This window comes from Frieseomelitta varia, unplaced genomic scaffold (assembly GCF_011392965.1).
Source record: "Frieseomelitta varia isolate USP_RPSP 00005682 unplaced genomic scaffold, Fvar_1.2 scaffold_6, whole genome shotgun sequence".
Lineage (NCBI taxonomy): Eukaryota > Metazoa > Arthropoda > Insecta > Hymenoptera > Apidae > Frieseomelitta > Frieseomelitta varia.
The window spans coordinates 98,901-117,706 of NW_025110367.1; the positions used below are offsets into that span (position 1 = coordinate 98,901).

Below are 18,806 nucleotides of genomic sequence, written 5' to 3' on the forward strand. Positions count from 1 at the left end.
TCATCTTTAAACAACGAACAATCTTTTTAAATCTCGACAATGTCTCTTAACCATCAAGATCGTAAAAAATTTATAAAATAATCTCTACAATATCTACTAAATAAGAAAAATATCTATTTAAATTCCATTTCTTCAGCCCTATTTATAAAGAAGCAAATCACTTAAATAAAAATACGCAACAAACTGATCGTACGAAGTACTCTCGCGTCTGTGGAACTTTCGACGAAGATCGAAAGAAAACATTGCAAATAACGAAACAATTGAAAACGTAAAAACAGAAGGGTCGAGAGATCGAGGGGATTGGTAATCGAAACGTCAGGCTGTATCGATCAGTCCAGGCGTTGCAGCGTAATTAATTAATTTACCCCAGGAAATAATACTGTCTAACCGCGTGAAATTCGATCCCGTACGAAAATGAAGCTGAAAACCGGCGGCAAATTGGAAACGGACGGATCGATTCGCGATATAACAATTTATCGTAAACCGTCGTCGGCGAGACAGAGTGACAGCCTGGCCGTTTCTATTAATATAATTAATCCTAATGGACAGAACCGTTCTGGACCTACGCGGGATTAATTGATCGATCGATTTTTATGGGCTCCCCTCGATCGATCGATGTTACACCCACGATTTTATCGAACGAGAGTACAGAAATGCGTTAATGGATTTTATGCGTACGAGTGGTTTATGACAGTTTCGAATTTGGAAATTTTTCTTAAGAGTTAAAACTTCTGAACTTTCAAATTTTAAGTAAAAATTGAAATCCTTGACTTTTCTGGTCGTAAACTTGACAATCACGGTTCAATATTTTTAAACTACACTATTCCGAACGATAAAACGTATTGTACTAACATTTCATGTGGTTTTTACAGTTTCATCTCCTGAACGACAACAAATCGCAACGAAATAAAACAAACGGTTAACTTCGTTGTCTGAAATTAAAAGAAAACACACTGTTCAAAATAATAAAAAGAAAAAAAAAAGAGACAAATCCAAAAGGAAACGATCGAATTGCAAGCGAAGCAATCAACTTTACCTCCTTTATTTCTACTCTCTTGCCTAATCTGACATCCCAAATTATTTCAAACAGTGTATCCGTCAACTATCTTTCTCGTTATTTTAGTAAAAAAAATCTGTAAGAAATTCACCGATGTTCTCACCGGGTATTCTTGCACGAGGCTGAGACCCGGCGCCCATTAACAACTGTGGAAGAAGCTCGCCACCCAAGGCAAGAGATGCCGCGTCCAAATTCGCATCACCAGTTGGCAGAGAAGGGTTGGTATAGTCCCTCGATTTGTCGTTATTGTACTTCACGTTCAAGTTTTGCATCTTGCTGTAGTCGATGCGCAACGTGCAACAGGAATTATAGATGTTCTGACCTTCCAGCGACTGAAACAGAAACGACAGAAATGTTAGTTGAACCGTTATGCACGTGACGTGTGAACAGTCACAAAAGTGTAGTACATTGAGCATATTATAGTGAGTTTAATTTTGTAATGTAGTATAATTAAGTACTCATATCACTTAGTATACAAGTATTAAGTATATACTGGTAGTATTAAATGCTAATGATAATAGTATTAATAGTAATAGATGCTACTAGCAATGTGCAAGTATTAGTATCACTAGTATCGAATACTAATATATTTAATACAATTATAATTACGCGATAGCACTTCGAAATTAGACGTCAATTTTCATTAAAATTTATTACCAACGTAATCTCTGTTAGTAGAATAATGTGAAATCAATTTCTAATGCTGCACGATCCAGAAAATTATCGCTCGTGGTTAATAAACTTTAAGGACACATTTATCGCCGTAATCGCCGCTCATGCTCCGCGCGAATGTGCAACCAACTCCCTGCGCTGTCTAGACTCTCCGCCAGCATCCACCAATTACACTAATTAGATCCCTCCGACCCCTATTCGAATTACCACAAAACACAAAATCCAGCCGGCTCTCGCCTGCAATGGAAACCGATCTCCCACCCGAAATGATTCGACCGAAACCACACGCGGCCCCCTTTGCGTTCATCCTTCACTTTCCACCGCAAACGAATCGCCAAACCGGAATCTACGCGGCAAGAATACGTCTCCGGTGTGTACAGCGGCCAAGCTACAGCTCGTTTGAAATCAATCGCTCGTCCAGGATCATACCACCGCTACGTGCTTCTAATTATGGTCCACCAACAGTCCGTGTGCGATTTGTTGAAATATCTTTCAAATATACGGAAGAGTGGAAACAGCGTATTGCATTTTGCGTTCTTTCAAAAATGATAACAGCTTCTTAACTATTCCCTTTACCAATTTCTTGATTAATAATTCGTTCAATTAAATTATTCTCCTTATTATGAGAAATTTTATTCTAAATAATATTTTTATATTACTAAGTAGTACCTAACCGCAATCTCAACCTCCGAAAATAATTTATAACAATTCTCACTTGTTCTCAATTTTGTTTAATCAAATTATCCTTCTTGCCACAATGAATAATATTACCCTGAATAATATTCAAAAATTTTTAAAAGAAAATTCGTAATAATTCTCGATCGAGTCGATCCCCGAAACTAAATCAACAACAATCTAAATAATAACTCTAAATAATAACTAACCACGAGTCTAACATCAACGCGAACCATGTCACCAAGTCTCTGGCAAATGGGTGCATAAGTTGGCCGAAGGATGACCAGAGGGGTAAATCTACACGGTGGTGGCTAGCTGTACGCAGGCAAACCGGTAATTATGTATGAAATTCATTAGCCCGTGTAAATATGGCCGGCGGAGAGATACAGCGAAGCGTGTACACGCGTGCATGTTGCAACAATGCACACGCAGGTCAAACACCATGGCCCCCGTCGAGCCGGAGAGAGTTTGCTCTGGTCTACGCCTACGTAGGAGAGTCGAACGCGTGCATACGTAATTAGGCTGCGTCTTTCCTGCTCTGCGTTAGATGGACGGAGCTGGCGTTGTTATTAATAGAGATGAAACGCGTCGAAAGGGCCAGCCTCGCTCAGGGTTGGTTATCGTTATCCGCGCCTTGGATCAAGCCGCCATTCGCCTGGATAATTATACGATATACGATGATTCTCAGACTAATGACTTGCTAACTCGATGAGCGTAGATTTTGACGTGGAAACGATAATTCTCAGACTAATGATCCGTTCGTTTCGAAATATTGGTGTGTTGAATTTTAGCGTGCGAGATGATACTTGACATTTCTGGTATTGATCGACATTTCTTTACAGCCATATTAGTATTAGTATAATATAGTTAGTATTAGTATAATGTAGTAATTAGTATAATGTAGTAATTCCATTAGTATTAAACTAATATTAATCTAACTATTGAACTAGAGAATGTTGGACGACAACTAATACCAAACTAGTATAACAATAACTATTACTATTAGTATAATACAGTTAAATTAGCATCAGTATCGGTACTAGTATTGTTACTGTTGCCAGTACTAGTAAATATCGATGTGTTGCAGAAAGAATTCTCAAATTGTAATTTTAAAATAAACTTCAAATATAAATATAAGTAAACAAGTATTCAGATATACTTTCGAAACATTAGTATACTTGTTAAATGTAAATAACCAAGTATCCAGATACTTTCAAACACTAGTCTAGTAGTTACTAAAATATAAATAAGTTAATAAAATATAAATGAAAGCAAGTATCCAGATGTTTTCAAATACACACATACGTAATTGTAAAATTTTTATCCACTCCACTACTCTTCCTTATTCTATCGTTTCGTTAATTTCCATTAAATGGACAATGAAACACTTAGCTGCGATTATTACCATGTCCGGGGTCACACAAAGCGCGCCGAGTTAATTAATTGGTTGCGTGGCAGGATAAATTTCAAACTGATTAGCCGGGCGAGAGGGAAATCGGACTGAAAAAATTCAATTGAAAAATATTCTGGAACTCTTGAACGCGAACGCGGAACGCGCATAATCCCAAACGCAATATTCCTCATTCCTTCTCTCTCTCGTTTTTTTCATCGTTTCTTTCTCTCTTTCTGTACGCCATCACACGGCGTAGCGAAATGGCAAGCTACAGCTTCTATGACGTACAAAGAATACGTAATCTGGGTTAACAAAGTTGGCCGGATATCTGGAATGAAATTATTTTAATATCGTGCCCTGCCGCTCGAACGAGACGCGTCAAGCTCTGAAAATAGTTTCGAAACTGCAAGAAGGGTGAAACTTTGCGTAAGTGGCTCTGCGTGCTCTTCTCTTTTTTTTTTCCTTTCTTTCTTTTGCTATTTCACTCTGTGGAAGGGTGGATGGAATTGAAGGCGTGATTGGAGAGAATCATACTTGTATTATTTATGTTACTAAGATTGTCGACGAAGAGTAAGAACGAAAAGACAGTAATAAAATTGAAACAAAATTTTAATTTCTACGAAGAGACATTGTATAATCTTTGTAGAATAATATCACATATAAATTAGTACTGAGATACTAGATACTAGTTACTGGTATACCAAATATAGTCAGTATCCAACCTTGTAACATCGTGTACTTTTCAAATATCGTGTACTTTTCATTCATTCAAAATTCAGAAATAATTAAACAATCAAATACAACTTCAGAAATAATTAAAAATTCGCAATGGAAGCTACAGAAAAAGAATACAACGATACGTTACTCAGACACTCGATATACCTGATGCTACTTCAATACTACGCGAACAAAACTGAAAATAAAGGGTTAAACGAATAAAATGAAAAACCGCCAGGAAAAGAACAAAGGAGACTGCCGTTTCTCGCTGGAAGCGCGCGGGACAAAGAAAGAAAATGACATTCGAGCGGAGCGCGAGGAGAGCACGGACGTACCCGTTTTTCCGGCCAGCCAGATTTTCTATCCAGGGGAATTTCAACGCGATTATTTGCACTTCTCCCGGACGGTGATGTAATTGCCTGCCGCGAAACGTATTTCGCCGCGTTCAATTAATATTTACGGTCCGCGAGCGAGTTCAAACAACCGGGATTATAATATCGTCGCTGGATTAAGTGCACGCTGATGTTTCCGAGTTATGAGACTGTAGACGCGGAAGATTGCTGCCGGCTAGTGTGTATTTAACATGCGCATCGTTGCCCACCGTGCGTGCGCGGTATTGTGTGTATTTTCGTTGACGAAATCGTGTTCAGACGACAATCGAGCGATCCGGTTATTTTTCTCATGTTTCTCTCGAGTGGAAAGAATTTCAATTTAATAATAATAGTAATAATCGTGAGTAAGAACGTACGCTGCAGGATACAACAATATGGTAAACGACATAAAACAAACGACTTGTTACAGAATTTAGACCGAGAAGTCCGAAGAACGGAATTTCTTTCGTAAAAATTTGTTTTGCGAAAAACACGTAATTACCATGAAGGATGAAAAGTTCCTCAGCCAAGACTGTATTATTTTAATTTCTTGTCTCCGAAAGAAACAAAAGGGAGAGAAAAGCATCGCGTCGGCGGAGCAACTTAAAAACGCCCGACATAAAATTCCATTTAGTCTGAAAGTAAAAACCCAGCTCCCCACGGGGATAGAAAATTATATAGAATAACATTTTTCTTCGATTGACTTTAGAATTCCATAAACTTCGATCGATTGGAAACCTCGTTGATAGAATCGGCGACTTATATCTAAGAGGATTGCCGTGTAAAAACAAACCCCCAAAAAAAGGAAAAAAAAACGGAGAAACAGAGAATGAGAGAAGAGGTAGGAGATAGTAAAAGCCACCTTGGTTTCAACTGGAACTTTTAAAACATCAAGTGTAGCAAGATTCTTTTAATTCGTAAGCCATTACTTCCCGAATGAAATTTCTCGATAAACTTCCGTGCTTTTCTTTCGCGAAAATGTATAAATCTTTTACTAAAAAAGAAAAAGAATAAGAACAAGAAGAAGAATAAAAACAAAACTGACGTCACAGGTACAACAAACAAATGTGTCAAAATATTCTTTCGCTTATTGTGAGATATTGGAGCGTACAAATCTAGAAAGTATTCTTCTCGTTTCTTTGAAATTTTCTTCCCTCAGTAGAAGCGAAAATACAATCGCAAATTTATTGGATTTGTTAGAAACACCGCGATATTTTTCAATTTTTGGAAAACAGTAACAAAGCTGAAATGTTCTTCTGTTTCAAAAATGAGAATTCTCGATTGACGATGTAACAATGTTCCTCGTATGTTAATCATGACGATTAGAATTTTAAATATTATTCGATCCAGTTCATTACAACAGCGGTCAAAAGTTTGAGCTACTCATACCGAAGCGGTGAAGTTAACTTTTACATCCAATTCATTCGTTCTAAAAAGTAAAATAAAATGAAGCGTGATTAAGGTAAATAGTAATTACGAGCAACGAGATACCAAAACAAGTACTTGTAAATTAATTTTAATAAACATTTCGATACATTAGCTGGGAAGGAACTGGTATTCGCTGTATCGAAAATTTCGTCCCGAAACCATACCGAACGAGAAAAACCCAAACGGTTAATTACCTCGAAAATCACGACTCGAAAGTCAGCGAAGGGTCGAGCCGAGCGGAGAGTGAAAAAACGAGAGACTAGAATATCGAAAAATTCGGCTGCTTTGATGTAGAGACCGGGAGGTGGGAGGTGGGAGGGGGAAGTAACCACGGGAACAACGCGACAACCGCAAACGTGTCGCGGGTTAATTTCGACCGCGAAAAGAGCACGTTTATTACAGAAAACTGTCGACTGGTAGCTGGTTTCCGCGGATTTTCACTCGTCGAGTGGTCGAATTAGCGTTCGTTAACGAGTAGACTCGCGATGGGATTTCGGACCGAGAGATTGCCGAGGATTTCTTACCAGGAAGCTATCCGCTGCTTTTTAAAACTGTCTCTTTAGACTGGACGAATTCTCCGAGTGGAAAGAGACTTTTCCTTTTTCCTTTAGAGGTGGTTTCCTGCGTTCTCTCGACAGATTCGTGAACATTTAATTAGTATAATCTGTACTGATACTAGTATCTTTAGAGCGATACTAGTATTCGTGGTTTCTTTGATTAATACTAGAATTAGCAACTTGTTCAAAAAGTGACAATTTATCATACGTTTCAGCAGCGTGATCCGTTCCTTGACGTAATAATAAAAATTTGCGTCAAGATCAACAAAATCAGGGCGACATTTATTTCGATTAAAAAATTCCATCTGTAGAAAAGTACACGCCGAAATCCTCCATTTCGAAAATATTTTTCTACCATACAAGGGAATACTTGGGAAGGAGAAGTGGATGTCAAACGAATCGAGATTAAAACACATCGATGAAACAAACAGAAATAATTTTTTTCTCCCATGCGAACAACCGAAATACCGGTGACTCGGAGGCATGAATAAATTTGAAATACGCTGTAAGCTCCCGAAATATGAAACCAAACAAAACAGCAGCCTTGAAAAACGCATGGAAAATAAGAACGCGGCTGAAAATATAACCAGTCTGGAAATAGGAAAAACCGGCGCCGCGACGGAACGCATTTCTTTCCCGATAAAAACAACAACGGAGGAGATTAAAATTTACATTATTCGCCCGGTGGCACCTGGACCTTCTAATGGATGACACTTCCGTTGCTATTGCACGAAAAATTTCGATCTGTCCCGCGGGACGACGGGGATAAACGGTGGCTGCGGGAGAAACGCTGGCCTCCAGACGTGAGAAACGAAGAAGAAAAAGGGGCAGGGAGGGAAAAAAAGAGGAGAGAAAGAGAGAGGGAGGATTTTTACGTGCGTTTTCGTGGAAAAGTTAAAGTGGATACTCACGAGTTTGGCGGTTTGCGCCGACAGCATGTCCGCGTACTGTATTAGTGCCTGGAAAGTGTCTGAAACAAAGAGAGAAATATTTTGTTAGATCGAGTTAACCAAATTCGTGGAGCTGTTGAAAATGAGCGGCGAAGCGCGAAGTGTGTTCCGTGAGAATATTCGAGTATTTACGGAATACGGGAAAACGCCTTGACGACGAATCTTTAATACATAAGAAGGGAAATATGCGAGAAAGGGTAAAATTTTACAGATTCTAAAAATTCGTTCTGTGACGTCGAAATCTCGACGATCCATTTAAAATGAAAATAAAACCAAAACCAAAAAGAAAAAGAGAGAGAAAAAAAACACTGAGGCAAAGCAGGGATTACCGTTCGATTTTCAAAATCAAATGCCATTCTCACGGCGGTTTGCGCCGGTGAAAATTAAATAAAGTCGAAATTAAATAGAAATAAAGGGGTATCTCGCCGGACTCGCGGTAATATGTTGTGACACCGGTCACTTTTTCCCCTCTATGGGACAGAATTTTTATTATCTCGCCGATCCCACCCCTGTCACACGATCAAATAACGATGGAAATTGAATAACGTTGCTACCGGCGAAAAACTCGATCCCGTTATTGCATTATATCTCTAATAAAATCGTTTTTTCATGTATTTCTCGCGTTTCTCCTTTCTTTCTTTTTTTTCAATTTTTCCCACGATAAACGAAAGGCGATATTAATGATATAAATACTCGTATTTGAAGGGCTGGGGGGGAAAAAATCGACGATCATCGTTGCATCGTATTTTCCATCTTTTTCGAATTTTCACTCTGGTACTGACAAACAGCGTGGTAATTACACAAGCTGAGATATTTCCTGATGTCACTATCAAATCTCTTCTTCGTAATTTCATTCGATGGTAACTTTAAATCGTTTTACGCTCGAACTTCGATCGTTCACCAGCCACAAATTACAAGGAAACAAGCAAAAGTTACGTGATTATTAACTACAACTCGGTCAAAGATCCAGAAAACAGGCATTGCTGTTCAAAAAAAAAAGAAACAACATCGATGCCGATTCTTCGCGACAATTGGACGGGAATAGCCAAAAGACGTTCAATCAATGGACGCTCGATCGGACAAAAGGGGGAGGGGGCTGTTGTCCACGATTGAAAGGGACGCGAGATTTTCAAAGAGCCGGGCTTTGAGACAAATAGCGGTTGATTGGCGAAATCACGGAGCCATCGGTCCTAAATTAAAGCGAAGACGCACTCAGTGTCCAATTAAACTTCGATTCGGTCAAGTGGCTATTCGTTCGTTCCATCTCCATACTTTTTTTTCAAGGCTCGTTCCTCTTTCATTCATTTTTTTCTTCTCTTTCTGCCTCTCTCTCATGCTCGATTGGTTTTCTTGCCGCTCTGTTTCGACGATGACCGTTCGCGTTCGATCCTTTTGTCAATAATTTCGAAAACTGAATTCAACAACGAGCGAAATTTCGACTGACAAATTTAAACTGCAAATAATTTACAACATATGCCTCTAAGAAATGTAACGAGCGGCGATGTTTGCGTCATATTTATGTTATTTCGTAAAGACCGATTTATTATTTATTAAACTCTCGAAACAAATTTGCACGAAGAATGAAAATGTTATTAATGGATATGATGCGTGAAAGATTTAACGAACGCAAATGGAATTGACGAAGCTCCGTAATTGCGTATTACAGACGCGACGAGCGCTATTGTAACAGTATCAATATACTGATACTAGCACTATTTCCAGTCTGTAAAGTTAATCGTTCAGAATTTTTACGCGGAATATTATCAAATATTTAGAATTAATTGTTGAAACACCAAATTTAATACCATGTACTTATTACGTGTATTAAAATTAATAATATAAGAAGAATCCACAGAGTCCAGTCTTCATAATATGAGAAAAATGTCTCGGTAAGTAAAATTTCTCCAATCAAAACTTCGGGAGCAGTCCCTGGCCGTCGAATTTACAAATTGAAAATTTACGAATCGCCGAAGTTTTCCAATCGGAACTTTGCAAATCAAACATTTGAAAATCCCGATTCTCCCCCGACGGCTAGCAAGTATAAATTAAAGAAGGGAAAGAGGGGGGAAAAAGAATCTTTTGAAAAAAGCCGAAAGCAGAATGAAATTCTTCTGTAGTCTAACGAGTTCCCGCCGCTCTTATTCGTCAAACAAAACCTTTACAGAAACAAAAGAAAACAGGGGGAGGAAAAGGGAGTGAGACGGAATTTCAGAAGTAAGGCACTTGGTGTGCTCTCGGTTTCTCGACGTTGCAAGCTCGCTGCCTCGAATTAAAAACATATGCGGCGATTCTTCTTTCTCTCTCTCTCTCTCTCTCTCTCTCTCTCTTTGCCCGGCTCTTTTCTATGGAGGAGGCCCCGGGGCAATTGCGAGATTCCTATTTTTCATTTCATTTCGTTTGAAACGCTTCTCTACAACGGATTCCTGACTACACAGATTCTGGTCTCACTTGTTCTCTCTCTCTCTCTCTCTCTCTCTCTCTCTGTGTTTTCGATTCAAAAATTGGATAAATTCGTTCACAGTTTTGTGATTTTATTTTCTCTTATGCGTTCAAGGATGATCTGTGAGGGAATACAAGCGTCTTATGGTTGTTTTAATTCAGAAAATTTTAATTAGTGAGAATACTAAGAGCATAAGATACTAGTATTAGTAATGATATATTAGTGGAGATACTAATATAGAATATTACACTAGTATAAAATATTGGGGATGGAAAGAGTATAAGATACTAGTATTGGAACTGATATATTAGTGGAGATACTAGTACAGAATATTATACTAGTATCTCCACTAGTACAGAGATACTAATGTAGAATATTAGTATGATAATTTCATCACACAGAACAATACTATTGCAACTTTTTTTTCCTCAGATTTCACCTATTTACGAATTCGCCTTGTTTTTTTCAAATTACAAACTTTTAAAAAAATCTACTTCTGTTAAAGTATTACATTTCTATTATTATTATTATTATTATTATTATTATTATTATTTCCTAATGAAATAATTCACTATTCAACATAACATTTCATTTATTTCTTGTACTATCAGAAGAAGAAACACTTCATACTATTCAGGGGCGAGAAAGAAGAAGAAAATCGAGGGCTGATTGATTGTGAATCGACGTTGCTATTGTGTAACAAGCTCTACTCGCCTTTCTATAATTGCCACCCACAGAAATATCTCAGAAGTGAAAAAGAACGCTACGTTGCAGAGTAAAATACTCGAGACCTGCTATCTGAACCGACATGAATTTGTAACGCATTTTTACCTACGGTGAAACGGACTTCTCCTGTATAACGGGTGTGCGGAACATCTGTATTCTACGCAGAAAAGAAAAAAATTCGAAATCTTGAAAATACACAAAACAGAAAATACCCAAATTTTCGACAGACGAAACAAAGAACAATTAATAACTTTTTGTCGTCTCGGCTAGAGTGACGAATGGAAAAAAGTCTTAAACGGTGCGAGATGATTTTATAAAATGTTCAGAAAGAGCAATAACAGAGATCTGACAATGGATGTTGATGAGAAAAACGTCTAATGTACAAGTTACTGAGTTTGACGCGGACAGATGTGACTTGAGACACCCGTTATACTCGAGTGCAACACCGAAAGTACTAACGGCGTCGACGTCGCCGTTAGGATACACTTCAAGTGTACACTGAAGTACTAAAGTGCCGTGGCATGTCTGCCGGCAAGAGTGGCGTCTATACAGGGTGGTCCAGTAGCTATTGCACTGGAGGAGGAAAACAAGAGCCACTTCGAAACGTTCGAAACGCTCCAGCCTTTCTCCGACTGCAGCCTCTGTTTCTTTCTCAGATAAATGTACAGCCGTGGATATTCGCGAAAATACCTCTACCGAAAAGTTCATAAATTCGTTAGTGAACTTCATCCAGGTCGAATGGAATATTAAACAAAAGTAGCTGAAAACTTGAACGGTTCGTCGAAGTTCTGTTCAACGATATCTCTCTAATTTCTTTAATTTAAATGACACTTACTGTTCTTCGTGAAGGTGACGATCTTGAGGACCTTGCCGAAACGTGTGAATATCTGCAACAAAAATAAAAGGTGTCCAGTTAGAGTTGGTTCTCACAGTTTGTCAGAGAATTACTATTAATTTCTCTTTGAATTCGTATTTCTTTCTATTCTCGTTTAGTTTAAAATTTTGTAGCGAAGTATCTTAACTATTGCTCGCTAGTATTTAATATTATATTTAAATGCCAGAATTAGTATTTCATGAGTAAAAAATAAAAAATAAAAATACTAGGACAGTTCTGGTTATATTTTGAAGTACCACTCCTTTTCCACTTAATTAAACGCAGGAACAGAAAATTATTATAAAATAAATTCGGAAACCCATCGTTGTTTAATCCAATTACCATTTTTCCAACATGCTCTTTCTGTCAGGAAGTTAAGTTGAAAATTCCAATACTCAAACGCGAACTCGTTAGTTTCGGAAATTAAACGAGGATTTATTACACGAAATATTCTCGATATGATACGGAATCCACAATTTTTCACACAACATACACACACACACGCATACGTAGACACACATACACATTCCATTCATTTTATTTTTTAATCGTAAAACTCCGACACCGCAGATATTTCGCGTCTCATTTTTTACAAATACGTGTTTTTATAAATAAATCAACTGCCTCTTTAAATAATAGACAGTGTAAATAATAATTGAAATATGTTGCAACTACAAAATTAGAACATTTCTTAAAATAAATAAATGTGAAGTATTTATTAATTTATGTAAATCAATAATATGTACGACAGATACTACTTTATTTAATTATTATCTTACTGCATTGCGCTGTATTTTATTATAAATTTGGAGTTGAGTAGAAATTTATTTAATAACATAAAAATATTTATCGAGCGTAATATGGAAAATTTTTAATATTTTTACGTGATTAGATGGATTGATATAATTGTGAAAGAAGATTTAACGTTAATCCAGAATGCCGAGATTCTTTTACCGAGCAGAGAGACGAGAAATATGAAATATATAATTACGAAGGGGGATTAATTTACTTGTTCAGGCTTCCTACCCCATCATTAAGGTAATTAAAAGCATTTAATCCGCGGAAATTTTACGCCTTGGCTCTGGGCTTCGAATTTTATCCCGACTCGAAAAAGCGGGATCCATTAATTAACCAGCTGATTCTGTTCTTTCCTCATTCTCGTCAGTATAATTAGAAAATTCTGCGAGTATTAGTATTGTACACTAGTGACGTAACCAATACTAGTATACTTTGCTTTTAGTATATACATACTAGTATACGAAAGTAGTGCAAAACATATCCTCTACTTTGTACAGATATTTTCAAATTTGTTGCCCAACATTGTCATACTGCTAATAAAAAGTTTCCAGATAGATTTTAGTCAACACACGCAAACACGTAAATAAAATGGCGTACTATGTATACTCGACAGACCATTACAACTTCCATTCTCCTGCGGCTGGCGAAAATCGTTAAAAGGATAATCAAGTTGATTGTAAAAGGGTTCTCGTGGCCTGGAGCAACGACACGAAGCGTGGTACCAGGCGAAAATTGTGGCCGCAGCCGCGGGCTGATAATCACCATCAGCCTGGAATCGGCGTCATTGTCATACATTTCGTCGCTGGAGTAGGCCAGGCGATCGCATTAATAATACCACGGCCAATATTTGCCTTGGTCCACGGTCTTGCGATCACCTGCAACAGTTCCCACTGAATCATCGTGCAGAATTGCCACCGGTTGCTCCGTCCTCTTGCTATTATAGAGTTTATAACGAGAGAATTGCTAATTATATATCTCCTATTGATGTTATTGTATAATACTAACAGTTAATTGGGCAATTGTGTAACGAGTAGGCTACGGACATTTGTGAAAATATTCCCGATGAACGTAATAATTTCGAAAATGGAATTCTGGCCGAGAGCTTGCTTGTATTATTTGCACTTTGTAATTTTTCATGCCTGACGTATTATAAAACCTTCCGAAACAGATAATTTAATATACATGTATTTGATAATAATTCAATGTATATAAGCGTATATGGCGTGCGTATGGATAAATTCTGAATAAACAGAGAGAAAGGAAATTGTATGCGTGCATGTTAAATTCCGTGAAATAAAAGTTATCCTATTCAATATAATATTCTGATTCGTCCGTTCTCTGTGTTGCCATACCGGCGCTGCTGGTTTTTATGAAATTTAAATTTCAATGACGTAAATTGTAACAACACGTTTCAATGAGAATCTTTTAACGAGCATCTCATTGCTCCTCATATCGGATAAATCATGACCAATTAGCGTACGAACGAAAAAAGAAGAAAAGAAAAAAAAAAAAGAAGGTACAGAGTATGAGGAAAATATATCGGTGAGATTGCTATCTTCGTTCGATATTCGATAACAATAATTAGACGCTTCATCATCTGATCAAATTATCATTAAAAAAAAAAAAAAGGAAAAATATTAGAAATTTTTATATAAAGAAATTATTCCGTGTTTTAAAAGGATCCGATATTAAATATGGAATATTTACAGTGGAATATTACGTTATATAAATTTATAAAAATTCTTCTAGAGAAAGAAATGATCACATAAAATTCTAAAATTATCGTATTAATACGTACGTTATACGTTATTTTATTTATACGTTAAAATTATAGAATATTTAAAAATATATTGAGATTGATATTTCAGTAGCGTACTAACAGTATTTCAATAGTATTCCAGTGCTGCTATAACTAATTTTCATAATAAAAATTAAAAATTATGCGTCACTTTTCCACATCGTTCTACGTAATTTTCATACGTCAACTTCCATCGTTAATCCCCATCAAAGAATCATAAGCTCTAGAAATAAATGTTGCGTAAAGTCCGCCCTCCGTCTGGCACACGTAAAAACCGTCCGGCCGGAACGAATATATATCCTGGCGGTTAAAATATTTTTCGCGACTGTGGATTACTCGTCAAACTATTACACTAAATACTGCGCTGCATTTGATACACTGCGCGCGCATACGTCAGGCAAGAAATTTCACTGAGAGAGACACGTCCCCCAGTTAGCATGGCGTTTAAGCGAGCTGGTTAACCGCGGCACGCTCTAAGCTCGGCTAATTAGTTTTTCGCCGTAAACAACAAAAGGATCGTCGGGCGTATTTTTATCCATCCAGGCCGCGAAACGGAAACGGAAAAGGGGAGAATGTAGCGGACGACACAAGGGAACCGGCTTCGTAGCCGCAATTAAAATTTTAATCTCTGTCTCAGGGATAATAACTGCGCCGTTATCACGGCCGATTAAACGCACCGTCTCTGACGAGATGCAATCTCTTGTCGTTTGTGTCGTGAAAATTTTCGTGCGATACGTCAGAACGTAGAGCGAAAAAATTAGTGAAAAAGGAGGAATTAAATAGTTACATCGTTCGAGAATACTAAAAATATCAGTAGTATTTATTGTGAGTATAGTAGTAGTATTTTATTGTATTAGTAGTAATACTTCTAGCACTTTAATGTACTTAAGTATTATTACTTAAGTATCTATTATTACTTAAGTATTATTACTTAAGTATCTAGTATCAACAATACTAGTAATATACTACTTCACTACAATTAGTAGTGATACTAGTATTCTATTATTCTTCGTAATGTCAGTACCTTTTTCTCTCTCTCTAAAAAAAAGTGATAATAGTAGTAGTGGTATTACCTTGTCGAAGCATGTAATTCTGTCGGTAAATAACTGAACTCTCATAAAAATGCATGGCGTCCAGTCGACGCGAGAAATATCTGCAAATGTGAATGGAATCGTGGCGGAGGGAGTTGAATTCGTAGAATGTAGGAAAGAGAGAGAGAGAGAGAGAGAGAGAGAGAGGTCGCTAATGCAAGCAGTGTCACGCGTTTTAGCTCTCATCGAATATTCAATATCGCCGTTGTGACGGCTCGGATGAAGAATTTATATTTTTCGCCGCGCGTTACGATAAATCTGCCGACCGTCCGAAAATAAGGGAAACGATGAATGAAAATCGGAGGAAATCGGAAAAAGGGTTGCCACGGTGGACTGTTCAGAGTACTCACATTGTCACATTGCAGCAGTCTTCCTCAGTTTGATACAGCACTTTTGTTTCCTTCCGTTTTTTTAATTTCGTTAATTATATTTACGGTCTTTCGTGTCTGTTGTTCCCAAACGTACATTGTCGGATTAAAATTTCTTCCTCTCTCTTTGTATCTTCCATTTCATATTTACGCAATAAAAAAGATAATATAATAGAAGTATAGAATAAAATGTTTTATAAATGATTACCGACACACGTCGAGCGATTAATTTATCCCAAAAATGGAATACAACAAAAGAATTCATCGAATTCGTCGATATTTCAAAGCTAATAATTTACCAAAAATATAAAACTGACTGAAATTCAAAAATTCTTTGACTATTTTCAGTGAACATCGAGCATCAGGTCCGTCATTATTTAAATGGAAAAAGTATCAATTTTTCCACGGAATTCACGGAAATATTTCCAAAGCAACAAACAAACAACGTGGAAAAGCATTGAAAAATTACTGCAAAAAGAAATATTGACAATATTCCCGCTACTACTTCATTCCATTACATCACTTTGCTCGATACATTATTATCCTATGATTAATTACTTCCGTTATAAATTAATCATATGAATATCGTTGGTTACATCAAAATTACAAACGATATAATAATCGCAACGTTAATACCACGATATAATAATTTTTCTCGCAAAGCCACCGAGAAAAAGCAAAAGTCAATCGAAATCACGATTCGCCGCTGGTTACACGATCATCCCCCCCCCCCCTCCGCAACAGATAAATAAACAAACGCGGCTAAAAGCTCGATGGGAAAGCATAAAGTGGCCTGAAATCAATGGAAATTCTCTGCCCAGCCATTCGGACGCTAATTATTTAAGCTCGACTCTTATTTGCCGCAAACGAGCCGTCGGAAAAGCGACCACCCCTTTCAACCCGTTCCTCCTTCCTCACCTCCCCTCGTCGGCGGATTCCGCGAAATTAACCAGAAAATGAACAGAAACGGTACGCAGGGGCGCGTAAAGCGTCGCTAATAACAATAAAAATCGCTACTTTCCACGGGACAGATGCTCGTTATCGTTAACATTCACACTGCTCACGGAAATGGCTCGTTTTTAGGGTAATTACGTCCAAGCGCGTCCCCCACCCCTCTCCAATAACGGTATCCAACAACGCGAAATGAGTGTTTAACATTTATTCGGTTTTAATCAGTGCCAGTTTTATTGTGCGACATTATCCGACTTTGCCGCGAGTAATTTAATCAAGGTGAAAAGAAAGGCGTACTTTCCCTACGTTGCAGTTATTGGGCGTTTACTCGGCAGAACGTCGTTCGTAGTAACATTAATTCACCGCTGTATTTAAAATTACAGACAACGGAATTTCTATTTCAATAACGTGGAGAGGAGTTATCGAATATGCGATATGTATATAATGAATTTCAAACGCCAACGCGAGTTTTAACTACATCCAGTCAAAGATTATTAATCGCGATATCATCTACGATCTAATAAATTCCACTCGTCGCTTGTTAAAATCAAATCAATATCCGCTTGTTTAATACTTTCGATATTACAACAAAATACCATCGTTATTTCACATTCTCGAAACAATTATAACCATGGAAACCTCTCATTCATAGATGCATTGACTAAAATCTTTTCATCACGTTCGATTGAACGATCTGAAAGTTCAAAGTCCGATAGCTTTGCTACGAACGATCGCAGACCGTTTGGTGCAACGGCGTTAGAAACTGGAAAGCTTCTGTTTTGAAATGCCGCTCGAATTATGTCGATTGGACTTCCGGTTCGGGAGATATCGTCGTTGGAAGCGAGGTCTAATTTTTCTCGTTTCTCTGTCGCTGTCTCACTCGCACGCTCGAACCTCTCACTCTCGCGTTGACCTATCCCAAGCGACAATAGATACTAGCGGGTTCTCATTACTAGTACCAGTGAGTAGTCACTTCCAGGAAAGGATGTCGGTCACATCGTTGACTAGCATCACTGCGCCTTAAAGACGAACTTTGAAAGTCTGTATCTTCAGAACGGATTGAGATATCGATTTGAAACAAAGCGCGTTACGAAGCGTGCGATCTTCTTCGTCTCGAGAAATTTTAAGACATTTTGTCAAAAAAATTTGTCAAAATCAAAAGATCTACCAATCTAATAATCCATCAATTTAACAATCTACTAACAGTCTGAGAAACGATTTGTTTAACAATCTAACAATTTACTATTTTAACAACCTGACAATCTAACTAGTTTACTAACCTGACAATCTAACAATTTATTAGTTTAACGATGTATCTATTAACCTACAGCCATATTAAGTGGGAATAGGCAGCTTTTTGAAAACGGCACCAGCACGATAATTCCTAGCAGCGCACACTCGCTCCCGGAATAAAGCAACCGACGTAATTAACGAAAATCGAGCGGCGATGCAATCGCCGGGCGTGCTCCCCGATTCCGATTGCGTTTTCGAATTCCGTAGAATCGATGACGTTTCTTTCGCCGGCGGCCACGATTCGCGCGCGGTTTTGTTTAATTATTGCCGACGGTTATTTCGTCTGCTCGCCATCGTTATTTCGGCTATCAGTGACGGGCAATTTGCCCGGTCGCGTTTTTCAGTCGAGTCTCCCTGGCTTCTCCTCTCCTTTCGTTCACTCTACGTCCCGGCTCTCTCACCGCTCCCTCCCCTCCCACGATTCGATTCGATTCGATTCGCTCGGTTTTGATCGCGGCGACGAAACCATGATTACGAATTAATGGAAGGAAAATTCGTATCGTTTTTCCACGGACGAGATCTCTCTATTAACCCGTCCCGATACGACGCGGCGCAAATTGTATTTGCCAGCGTAATTCTCGACGAAACGGGCGACATCCGACGGAATATTGCTAGCGATTGTTTTTCAAAGAGCGGTGGGAAAATAG

General features: G+C 37.9%; 1 protein-coding gene across 1 annotated transcript in view; it reads right to left on the reverse strand.

Annotated features, from left to right (window-relative positions):
• The window catches only part of LOC122534461 (polypyrimidine tract-binding protein 1), a 65,186-nt gene that overhangs the window by 10,135 nt on the left and 36,245 nt on the right, over positions 1-18,806 (reverse strand). Inside the window, exons 4-6 of the mRNA XM_043665100.1 lie at positions 11,822-11,873; positions 7,782-7,840; positions 1,161-1,389 (exon numbers count right to left, since the gene is read on the reverse strand). Of these exons, the coding sequence (XP_043521035.1) occupies positions 1,161-1,389; positions 7,782-7,840; positions 11,822-11,873 (340 nt within the window). The remainder of the gene's footprint in view (positions 1-1,160; positions 1,390-7,781; positions 7,841-11,821; positions 11,874-18,806) is intronic.